Source organism: Triticum dicoccoides, chromosome 7A (genome assembly GCF_002162155.2).
Source record: "Triticum dicoccoides isolate Atlit2015 ecotype Zavitan chromosome 7A, WEW_v2.0, whole genome shotgun sequence".
Lineage (NCBI taxonomy): Eukaryota > Viridiplantae > Streptophyta > Magnoliopsida > Poales > Poaceae > Triticum > Triticum dicoccoides.
In genome coordinates, this window is record NC_041392.1 from 70,384,255 (window position 1) to 70,396,357 (window position 12,103).

The 12,103-nt window shown below is 46.1% G+C and overlaps 1 protein-coding gene across 4 annotated transcripts; it reads right to left on the bottom strand.

The window, feature by feature from the left end:
* Positions 1-2,671: 2,671 nt before the first annotated feature.
* LOC119331333 lies at positions 2,672-7,156 on the bottom strand. Of its 4 annotated transcripts, none has more exons than XM_037604501.1 (7): positions 6,200-7,156; positions 6,073-6,117; positions 5,939-5,986; positions 5,617-5,709; positions 4,932-5,027; positions 4,760-4,861; positions 2,672-2,921 (listed from the first exon to the last, which is right to left on the bottom strand). In XM_037604501.1, exons 1-6 carry the CDS (start codon positions 7,043-7,045, stop codon positions 4,838-4,840), a joined length of 1,152 nt encoding a protein of 383 aa, XP_037460398.1. In that variant the 5' UTR covers positions 7,046-7,156; the 3' UTR covers positions 2,672-2,921; positions 4,760-4,837. The 4 variants fall into 4 exon arrangements, with proteins under 4 accessions (XP_037460398.1, XP_037460399.1, XP_037460400.1 ...); XM_037604502.1 differs by having other exon boundaries at positions 4,932-5,047; XM_037604503.1 differs by lacking the exon at positions 2,672-2,921 and adding an exon at positions 5,378-5,463 and having other exon boundaries at positions 4,838-4,861.
* Between the last annotated feature and the right edge of the window lie 4,947 nt (positions 7,157-12,103).

Sequence of the window (12,103 nt, forward strand, 5' to 3'; positions counted from 1 at the left end):
ATGTCAAAAAAATAAAAGAAAATAAGTTTCCCATGTGATATGTGGTCTAGTTGTTGGGAAAATTTACAAATATGAATTTCGATTTTATTTGCAAAATCTCTCTAGAAATTTGTAAAATTGGCATAACTTTTGCATACGAACTCGGATTAAAAAGTTTTTTATATGAAAAATCATCTACTCGAAAAGTTACGGGGCTTTCAAGATCGAGAGGCAGAAAAAATTCAAAAAATTTCAAACTTACTAGTGGCGCACCGTGGATGTGGTGCGCCACTAGTAACAGAAAAAATTGTTTTGAAATTTTTTTTTTTGAATTTTTTTTCAAAAAATGATACGTAATATGACCGGGAAGTTTGAAATATTTTTCAAAATTTCATCATAATCATGAACATGAACAAAGTCCTAGACATCAATAAGGTATAATAGGATTGATATGCTAGATATATCAACAAGTGCCTGTGAAGTGAGCTGTTGCCGTTGGCGGCGCATCCAGGCGAGCAGCTGGGCGGCAGCGCTGCCGTTGGCGGCGGGGCGGCGCGGCGGCGGGATCTGGCGTCGCCCGCTCCCATCTGGGCCTGGGCGGGCCGGCGGCGGGGATGGTCTCCGGCGTGGCTTCTGGGAGGCGGAGGAGATGCGACGAGCGGCTGGGTGCCGGCGACGACGACGCCGGCCTGCTGCATCGCGGCCGGCGGGGCTTAACGGGCCCGCTTCGGGCCTGGCTGGGCCAGGGGTGGCCCGGCATGCCCCTCTGCCGCGTCCGGACGGCTACCGCGACGGTGCCGGAGGCACGGGCCTCCCGCACGACGGCGGTGGAGGTGGTTCCCTCCCGCTCGACATCGGTGTTGCTGCTCCCGTCGTGGTGAGCTTCTCTCTGGTCCTCTTGGCCTCATGGTGGTGCTCGTAGTGAGGCGGCGTGGGTGGCGGCGGTACTGCGTTGGCGCATGGTGGTGGGCGACGGTTTGGCAGGTACGGTTGGGCGGTTGGGGTTGGAATGCGGGAGAAATCCCTGCCGGCTTCGGCCCCGACGCGGTGACACCTGCGGGTGCCACCATTCCTTCCTGGAGGGTGTCGGTGGTATCCACCCCCCCCCCCACCTCCCTCCGCGTGCCCGGGGAAACCTGAGGACTCGTCCGGGCAGCAGCGTCGTCGGCGTCGCATCCCTTCTTGGAGGTGCTGCTTGGTACGCGGCGGATCGGAGCCTTAGTCTGTGGTGTTTTGTGTCCGGTGGGCGCCGCAGTGGCGGGTCATCCGCGCTTTGCCAAGCTGTCGTGGTTGGCATTTGTTTCTTCTTCTTTTTCTTGGTGTGTTGTGCTGCTCGCCACAGCGTTATCTGTACTCGATGTTGGTTGCTTTGGAATACAAAGCGGGGGGAAACCCTTTTTCGGTAAAGTGAGCTGTTGATGGGGTTGGATAGAACTATGAAGTTAAGCGTGCTTGGGCTGGAGTAGTGTGAGGATGGGTGACCTTTCGGGAAGTTTGACCACGAAGTACGATTTGACCTGAGATTAAGCATATTGACCCGAGATTAAGCCACAGTGACTTGAGATTAAGAAAAAACGAAAAAAAAATTAAAAAAATTAAAATAAAAATTTCTGAAAAAAATTTGAAAATAAATTGTTACTAATGACGCACCACAGGTGCGTTGTGGTGCGCCATTAGAAAAAAAATCTAATGGCGTGGTGCTAGTGGCGCACCCGTAGTGCGCCATTAGTAGCGAAAACAGGTGCGCCACTAGCAGCCCTTTTTCTAGTAGTGAACTTTATGAGTATGGGGAAACATCATCTGAAAATGTTGACCATGGTGGTCAATGAGTTATAGGCATCGCTTGACAATTGTGGATTAATCGTCAACAATATCAAGATAATTAAACTAGTTTTCAAATAGAGTCTAGATCAAACTATCAATCACATTGTATCTGTTGAATCTCTGGGGCACGCGCCTGTAAGCAATACATCATAATATAGTGTAAATTTCTCTAGTTATGCAGATCAACATTAGGACTGTAATCTAACTATACGATCTATCGCCTTCCAATTATCAACGTGCCTAACACAAGGCCCCAAAGTAAACTCCGTCCAGGGTTCCCAATCCTAGCCGCTAACACCAAAGCTTTCTACATGCCACTGCCTCAATACCCCTCTTCTTCCTTGATCAGCGGCCTAGTCAATGGCAAGAGGAGTGGGGACATGGCCATCTTGTTTTCTTTTTCTTAGGTTTTTTTTCTATGGCAACATGACAAAGTGGTGTTGGCCATGGCATGTTGGAATAAGGTCTTCCGGGCTCTTTCTACCTCGATGACGTTTGACCCTGCAGCGACGAAGGGCATATGTTGACTCCGAATCTTGGCAATTGGTGTGTCTTTTCAGGAGAGCTATTTGATGTTCTAGCCTGGTAGCTGCTAACATATACTCCGTATATCTATATATACTTGGCCAAACTTATGGAAGTTTGACTAAGGCTTCCGAGTAATTTGAAACGGACAAAGTAGGGTGTTTGAAATTCCTTGATTGAAAAATTGCTCAAGAGCCTCTACGGTTGGAGAAGGGGTTCTTTACTCCACCGATATTTTGTCGAAATTGCAAGCAATACCACAACAAAGCTCAGAAACCTTTCGATCTGGAGGGAAAGGAGGACCACATCGCTTCATTCATTTCAAGAAATTGCTACTGAATCTAACTGGCCACAACAGAAACTTATTTCTTAACATGAGAGTGCTCCAGTGGGAGAACGAGCTATGCTCAGTTGGGCCACGGACGAAGAACAGTTGATTAACTACACAAATGCAAAATCAAGAAATGCTCGGGTAGAATTCACGAAACAGAATAGGAAATGGTCGCCCGCCTTCTCCACATGGTCGGATTGGATAGATGCCAGGATGTGCTCCTTCAGTTCGTGTGTACACAGCACAATCTCAACTTTCAACTCTGCATTCCAGAAAAAAAATGAACTTAGCATCAGCATGTAGCCAAATACTGGTGTCATCCATAAATATGTGGGTGCCATCACAACAGCCAGCTAGGAGAATGTTCGGATGATCTCGGTTCACATCTGCATACTCCACACACACACACACACTCCCCAGTTCCAAAAGAAGTCAAATAGATTACTGCATGTACGTTGTGGGGTGATATTTGCTCCTTCAAATTCTGGAGTTTCATACATACTTCATCCGATTATATACATCCAGGACTTCTCTTCAGAAACTTCTATTTTTGGTTCGTAAGATAGCTAGCTGGTCATGCCGAGCAGTTTCTCTTCAGAACCTTTTAAGTCTACCTTTCTATTACCTCCGTCCCGAATTACTTGTCTTAGATTTGTCAGATACGGATATATCTAGGGAGTATTGTTTTACCTAATCTTCATTTGGGCCAGAAAATCCACACCATCACAATATTTTATCATCACAGCGCACATTTCAATTGATTTTGGGCCAAATGCATGTAATGAAAAGGCATACTCCCTCTGTCACCTTTTACATGGTGTCCTTGTTTTGCATGATTTAACTGTGCTTCAGAAACAATGTCTTATACTCCGTATGTCATAAAGATTATACCATTGGAAACTTTGTTCAAACACGAATCTGATAAAACAATTTTTGTGGAACATAACCCATGTCTGGTTAGTCAATTAATGGTCAAAATTGAGTTTTGAAATGCAAGTGTAAGGAGTATATTGTTGTCCAATTACCATTTTTGGTGTACTCCAGCACTAATGAGATCTGGATATCATGCTAAAAAAAAGATATCTGGATAGTTCGATAAGAACGTGTGGTCGAGAATCCAAATCAGGACTGGTGGACATCAAATATCATGACACTTAGTATGTCTTCACGTCAACTCTCCACAAATTTGGCTGAGACTCACTTCCTAACATCCAATTTTATAATTTGAATGGATAAAAAAATGTATGACAAATATGTTTGCCTAGCACAAAAATGCATTAGGAAAGATATCTATGTACGCCAATGTAACCCACAAATATATTGCTTGACATGCTACTTTTTCAACAAAATATACTACTCCCTCCGTCCGAAAATAAGTGTCTCAACTCTAGTACAACTTTGTACTGAAGTTAGTACAAAGTTGGGACACTTATTTTGGGACAGCGGGAGTATTACAAACCAGTACAAAAAACAAAAACAGAATAATATAAGATAATGCACCAAACATGTGTATCTTTTGATGAAGGAGGCCGGAAGAGTGTTTGCTTCCATTACCTAAACAGTGTCTCAGCCATATAATATCCCAAAAATGCATAACAAAAAATTACATGAGGTCTGGTAATGCCAAAATGAATGGTGAGATTGCGTGTAATCCTTGAAATGCAGATGCAGCAGATCTGACAACATTGTGCAAGCTGTGAAGTCAGTGGGAGTACCCAACTACACATGATGATGGCCCCATCGGTGGCATGAGTCATGTGACCGGGTCAGGCTGTGAGAGGGTCAGGGTGGCCTGATCAGGCAGAAATGGTCCATCGTTATTGTTGTGGCATTACAGTCGTTCATCGTTGGCCCTGCCCAGTCATGGGTTAAGGTTTTTGGTTAGATGAGAGGGCTGTAAACTGGCGAGGGTAGGATGGGCAGGTGGAGGATAACACGTTCAGTGAGTGGCTTGTCAATCTAGAATCTCCTTTCGCGATGTCCAGATGTCATGATTGCACGAGTACATCTAAGGTAGTGATTGCACACAACACATCAAGTTTAAAACAGATTGATTTCAAGCATACTGATATGCGACGAGTTAAGAGAGAGAGGCAATACCTTTGATGAGTCCATTAAATTCCTTCCCAAGTTACCAATATCATCTCCGAAGTCAACAACACCTTCAGTATGCTCCTCCTAATTCTCTGTAGCAGCTTCTTCCTGCATGCCAAAGTTACAATAAGCAGAAGAAAACAATCATGTTATGAAAACGGGAAGGTTACAGACACACCATCTTTGATGAATTGTTTTCTAGTCTGACATTACAAGTGCCCCCCATATCATCTGCACTCTTACCATGCTCCTGTTTATTGCCAATATCACCTTCCTGCATTGTGCAAGAAAGAACTAAACCACATGTGATCAGTTTGTAAGAGGAACTGGCATGCAAATCTCTGCACCAGTTGGACTGTTTCATACAGATAGTTTTGTTCGTATTTACATGAGCAAAATAAGCACATCTTACCTCTAAAACACTAATAGAACAAAAGAATAAGCTTGCAAGAAGGTTTCTCATTTCTCTTGGCTTAAAATTAGTGCAGCTGCAGTCTCTAGCTAGCTTTGCAATCAAATGTAATTACATGTGTAGATTAATAATAGTCTTGTCAAAGATGCCATTAAATAATATTCCTGTTCTCAGTCTTACTATAAGTATGAGAAGCCAATATCAGTACTGACCTCCTGGACAGCTTTACATAGCTCCTTAGGTGTGTCTTTGGAGTTCAGTGGGTCTGTATCGTTCATATCTTTGGAGCTCAGTGGGTCTATATCATTTGTATCACCGTGCATAAGATAGTGAAGTTACTGCCTTTAATTCCAAGTATATAATACCGCAGATAAAAGAATTACCCCTAAACCATCAATTTTATCATACTGGAGTTTTAGCCTTTATATGGCTAATTATCATTGATACAGACCTTTTCAGCAATTCCTCTACTATTCCCTTGCTCATGAACCTCTCCATCATTGTTATTACTTGGAGGGCAGATCTTCCCTTTATCAACATCCTCCTGAAAGCCACAACCAAATTAGATCATAACCAAGCAACAATTTCATCATCAATCAGTAATCATTTAAAACGTTCCAGACCATTGCCGCATCCCCATCACTCAAGGGGCGGTCATTCATCATACTATCAACATCCTCCTCAATCAACAACCAAATTAGAATAACAAACAGTATTCTCGTGATCTCGTCAGTGATGAATAAACACTCGACAACTTTGCACGCCATCATTACCTTCCTGTCATCATTCAAGGAGCCCATCTTCTCCAAACCAACATCCTCCTGAAATCAATAACTAAACCAGATTAACTGACCAGCAATGTCACCAACCATCAACAACCACCATTTTAATGTAACAAGGTACACACCTTCGCTGCATCCTTGTGACCATTCTGCCCAGCATCAGCATTGTCCTGCGACAAACAATTAAATCAGACCAAGTACGAGGACAGTATCGTCAGTGAGCGACCTGCAGAAACAAATGGGCTGAGAAACCTTTGCCTCGTGAGTGGCGGCGGCCGCAGCGGCGCTTGCGCCCTCCCTGGCAAGGAGCGCCTGGCCCAGCCTGCCGCGGGGGTCGATGACGATGCCTGGCAGCCGCTTGACGTCCCAGCCGAGGACGCGGCAGACTGCGGCGGCGAGCGCGCGGTGCGCCTGCGGCCTCCCGACGCGTGTGGCGGCGTGTGCGTGCCGCACGAGGCTGATGCAGTCCCGGAACCGCCTGGCCCGGCCCTTCTTCACATTCCTCCCCACGCACGCCATGCACACGAACTCCCCCTCCCTGTGGCTCCGCTCGTAGTAGCCCCGCAGCGCGGCGTCCCGCTCGAAGAGCCCGAGGAAGAACCCCGCCACCTCGTCCCAGCTGTCTTCCGACTCGGGCCCCTCAACCTCGTTGCAGTCCTCGCCCGAGGCGCCGCGCCTGGAGAAGAACTCCTCGGCGGCGCGGAGGGCGTCCCGCTGCGCGAGAGAGGCGGTGGAAGGCTGCTGCTGCGGCCTGGGCGCGGGGGAGACGGGAGTGGAGTTGGGCCAGGAGGAGGGGGCCGTGGGGGCGGGCGCGAGGGACCAGTCGGGGCCGCCGTATTCGGCCTCGGCGGCGCGCTCGATCCTGCGTCGCTTCCGCTGGTCGGCGCGGGCGCGGGTGGCGCGGGAGACTCCGGCGGGTGGCGCGGGATCCCCGGCGGGGGCGGACGGGCCGCTGCGGCAGAGGGAGTGGAGGTAGACCACCTCCTCGAAGCGGCGCTCCTCGTCCGCGTCGTAGTGCGGGGGCGAGGCGGCGGCGCGCGCTGCCGCCTGGCCTCCCTCGCAGGCGACCGCGCGCAGTTCCCGGCTTTGGCGCGTCATCGGAGGCGGCGGCGATTCCTCCTGGCGAGCGGGGGATTCGAGCTAGGGGAGGGAGAAGAAGAGAAAGGGGCGGCGGCGGCGGCGGCGGGCGCGACTGCGTGTCTATTTTGGTTGCGGGAGAGGAGCCCAGGCGGTTGGGCCGCCAACCTCTAGTATATACTGCAGTACCACGAAAATTCATCACATAATATATCATTTTTCAAGCTGCTGAGTATTTACTTCTACGGGCTTTTTAATTTTTTTAATCTAATTGCATATATATTCCCTATATTGTTGTATAAAACTTCGTGAATTTTTGGCTTCCAAGGACATTACCTTGGGTCCCTTGTATTCTTTTTTAACATCAACATTAGTCATGTTTATCTCTCTCATACTATGCCAAAAAAAATATAGAGAAATATACACTTTTTGTAGTATCATGTGTGACATATATATAGATAAAAATAGTTATTTGTATGTATCCCTTCTGATTATGTAAAATTCGATGAGTATTCAGTCCCATCCATCATAGTTAGTAGTGACTTTGTCAATTGACATTTTCAAAGCATCATCGAAAGCAATTAGCTTTTATTTCTAATCTACAAAGGTGAACATATAAACAGAGTTAATACAACTTTGTACTAATTTTGTATTAAATCAACGATCCTTATTTTGGGATGGAGGGAGCACTAAAATTTTAAATTAAAATAAGCTCATATGCCTTATGTAATCATTGATCAACACTTTTTAGCCGAAGTGAGTTGCATCGTTCTTTTCATGGACTGAGTCGCATTCCAATTTTAATAAATTTTAGGCTAACTTATAAACCACTTTTGGTAATTATTCTTTAGAAATAACTTGTTAGGCTATGTGATATTTGTCATTATATAGAAAAAAACATGTGACATTTCTCTCATAGCAAACCGTCGCTTTTCCCTCTGAAAAAAGGCAAACACCGCTCATTTTCCTCCTACCTTAAAAAAGCAATTCACTCTCTCGCACACGCTTCACAACACAATGCTCACACTCACGTCTCACTCTCCTGGCCTGCTGTCCCCGTCACAGCTTCTCACTGTCACCTCCCCTCGACACCATATCATTCTGCCCTCTCACTGCCGTCTTCTCTACCCTCCACGGTGTCCCTTGCATTGCTACGAGCTTATGGGGGAATACCATCTTGTAATCTTTAAAATTATGTCAATTTGTTCTTGTACTTCTACATTGACACATATCATGCATGCTTTGAACTTATAATTTTGATCTACCCACGTGCTCCATTGCCTGCCAATGTTAAATAATCATATAAAATGAAAGAGAATAAAAGTAAAAGTGAGTCTACAAAAATTAGGAAGAAAAGAGGTCGTCGAATCAAGGTCCCCGTCACCGTCCTACTCCTACTGGCCAATGCACGAATCTGGTTGCTGGTTGTATGTGCCCGGCTGCTAGGCGTGCACCACTGGCTCCGAGTCATCCACTGCCCCGTCCTTTTAGCCTCCTTCCCCGCCTTTGTCATGAATCATCTCCAATAGTTGTCTATCCACGTCGTCATATGTCGTCTCACCCGATTGAGACATATCCATGAACAAAGAGCGGTCACAGAGGTGATCCACTCCCGATGTTTGCGACCAGTTGAGTTGCGGTGATGCCAATCAACGAAATGAGGTGGTGCGATGTTGATGTCAATGCAATATGGCACGTGCCCGACAGCGATGGCCGAGGATTACCGACCGATCTGCTTGGTGACGTTTAAGTAGCATGGCTGATATTGCTTTGGTCAGGGAGTGTGCATGGAAGGCGATGACGGCGGCGGCACCCCTCGTTCGAGGCCCCAACTGACACCTGCACCGCGTCCACGATCATGCCCGCCTCCCGAGACACCCTTCTTTTTGCCGGTTGCCCCTCCTCTGCCTTCGCTTTGAGGCGGCAGGCTTGCCGTGTCGTTGAGTTGATCTTCTGGGCAGCCACCTCCGCAGCTGCCACAGATATAGCTACTGTTGTACTGGTTACTCTTTAAGATAAGCTACTTGAGTTCAGACACATGCATTAAATAATAGGGCTAATGATAGGAGCTTTCTTCTTTGACCTTATCAACCGGATGTTCCTTTTTGGCTGCATCCAAAAGATAGTAATGAAAGGGTGTCTAGAAGTTAGACTATAAGTAATGGTGACATGTAATGGTCTGAGAAATTGATTCAAATAAAGTGTCTGAAAACATCATATGTCATGGTCATATTTATATTTTCTAGCATGCAGATGGACAAATTCAGCGTATCAATATAAAATATGAATCAACATGTTAAAAGCATATCAAGGGAGCAGTGAGTTGGCGGCTCTTGTCCTCTTATTCCATCTTTCTGCATTTTTATTAGCCTTTGAATACACCAGTCTTTGCAGATAAGCCTTTTTTGTGTGATGGGCGGCTGCATTAATATTTTGTCAAGTATACTTGGTGACACATATTGAACTACATAGTTCTTGTTTGTTTCATGTCACCTTTTTAAATATATCTAACAGTAAGATTTTCAAGATCCACTCCCAGCATAGACCCGCGTTAAGGGTGGAGGACCTCTACCTGGTGCACAACACTGAGCACGTCAGTGGTGAGTCGGGTAGGAGAGGAAACGCGATGTGGTGATGGTGCCGGGGAGTGTGACCAATTTACTAAACCAAATAAAACACTTAAGCATTAGGGCAAAAGCCATTGCTTCCTTCTAACCACCTGGCACCGAGGGATCAGGCACAAACTTATTGCTTCCTTCTGACCACCTAGCACTGATGAATCAGACACAGAAGCAGCAACAAGGATAATACTTATCTGTACTTACAATCTGTATGCCCACAGAGTGATTTCATGCATAAGGTGAATGCATTAATTTTTTTAAAGGTTGTCTTAGTTCGGATTTTTCTAGCTCAGGATGATGTTCATATATTTCCGACGAATGAAAAATATCTGTAGCATTCGACAATACACCTTTTCTTTGTCATCTGGTTCATCTAATTTTATATCACCTGATTCTTCGAAAACAAATGGTACGATGCAGCTGGGAATGGAAAGATAAACTTTTTTTGTAGCAAACTTATTAAACAACTTGTCAGCATGAAATGGAAGTGTGGTATATGTGAAATTAAATACAAAAGGAGCACATAATTCGTGCTTATATTTTCTTTGTTGTGATATCCACGTTGTTATTTTTTTAGAACGAAGACACCGAAGGCGTCCGGCTTTAAATTAATAAAGCCCACATAAGGCAGAATCCAACAAGTTCAACACAGTACAACATAAAGAAAAACGGCCGCAACCAAGGTGCGTTACATGCTACCGGCCGAAGCCTGCAAGGGAATGAAAGAAAGTAGCAGCAGCGTGCAGGCAGCCAGTCCAAAAGATCACATCCAACGGCAAGCTAGTGGCGGGCACCAATCTGGATCAACCGTATCCGCTCCATAGCCTCCGTCATCCGGTCCGCATCACGCCGTTTCACCAACGGCGTCCATGTCTGAAGGAACAAGTGGCATTTGAAGATAATGTCAGCCGGGTGAGAAGGAAATTTGTGCTCAATAGTCATCTTATTGTGTGTAGTCCAAATGGCCCACAGCAAAGCACCCACACATCTCCATAACACACGACCGAAACCGCCCCTATGAGCGACTAGAATAGCGCGAAGGTCCGAAGCTGAGCGTGGATTCCGGTTCTGATCGAAAGCCTCCCTAACCGCACTCCAAGCAAAGCGTGCGAGGTAACGGTTAAAAAAGATGTGGTTGGCATCTTCATGATGGCCGCATAGTACGCAAGAGCCGTCGGAAGGCCCGTTCCTACGAGCGATATTATTGGAGGAGGGAAGGCGATCACGAAACATCTGCCACAAGAAAATTTTGATCTTCAAGGGGATAGACGCTTTCCAAAGCCCCCTAGCTATGTCCAGGGTCGGCCCCTCGGTCAGTTTGTTGTACAAGGATTGGACGGTAAATTTCCCCGAGCGCGAGAGAGCCCAGGAGACCGAGTCGGCCTCAGGGCGAAGGACCACTCCCGCCAGAGCAGCTACGAGCCCGTCCCAACATGCTCGTTCGTTATCGAAGAGGGGTCTTTTGAAGGATACCGCGGGCGGGTTGGTGCGAAGCGCGTCAGCCACTAGAATACTAACCGGTAGGCAATGGAGTGGCTTTTCCACAAGGGTTCCATGCCAAACCAATGATCCAGCCAAAATCGCGTTGAGGACCCATTGTTGACGCAAAACTTGGCTCCTAATGTGAATGCAGACATAACTTTCTGGATCCCATTCAAAAAGGTGATCCCTTAGCTTTGGAAGTGAGAAAATTCCCATCAGGGAAGTATTTGGCGCGAAGAATGTCCTGTTGGAAATATGCCCTAGAGGCAATAATAGAAGTGTTATTATTATATTTCCTTGTTCATGATAATTGTCTTTTATTCATGCTATAACTGTATTATCCGGAAATCATAATACACGTGTGAATACATAGACAACACCATGTCCCTAGTAAGCCTCTAGTTGACTAGCTCGTTGATCAATAGATGGTTACGGTTTCCTGACCATGGACATTGGATGTCATTGATAACGGGATCACATCATTAGGAGAATGATGTGATGGACAAGACCCAATCCTAAGCCTAGCATAGAGATCGTGTAGTTCGTATGCTGAAGCTTTTCTAATGTCAAGTATCTTTTCCTTAGACCATGAGATTGTGCAACTCCCGGATACCGTAGGAATGCTTTGGGTGTACCAAACGTCACAACGTAACTGGGTGGCTATAAAGGTGCATTACAGGTATCTCCGAAAGTGTCTGTTGGGTTGGCACGAATCGAGACTGGGATTTGTCACTCCGTGTAAACAGAGAGGTATCTCTGGGCCCACTCGGTAGGACATCATCATAATGTGCACAATGTGACCAAGGGGTTGATCACGGGATGATGTGTTACGGAACGAGTAAAGAGACTTGCCGGTAACGAGATTGAATAAGGTATCGGGATACCGACGATCGAATCTCGGGCAAGTAAAATACCGCTAGACAAAGGGAATTGAATACGGGATCGATTGAGTCCTTGACATCGTGGTTCATCCGAT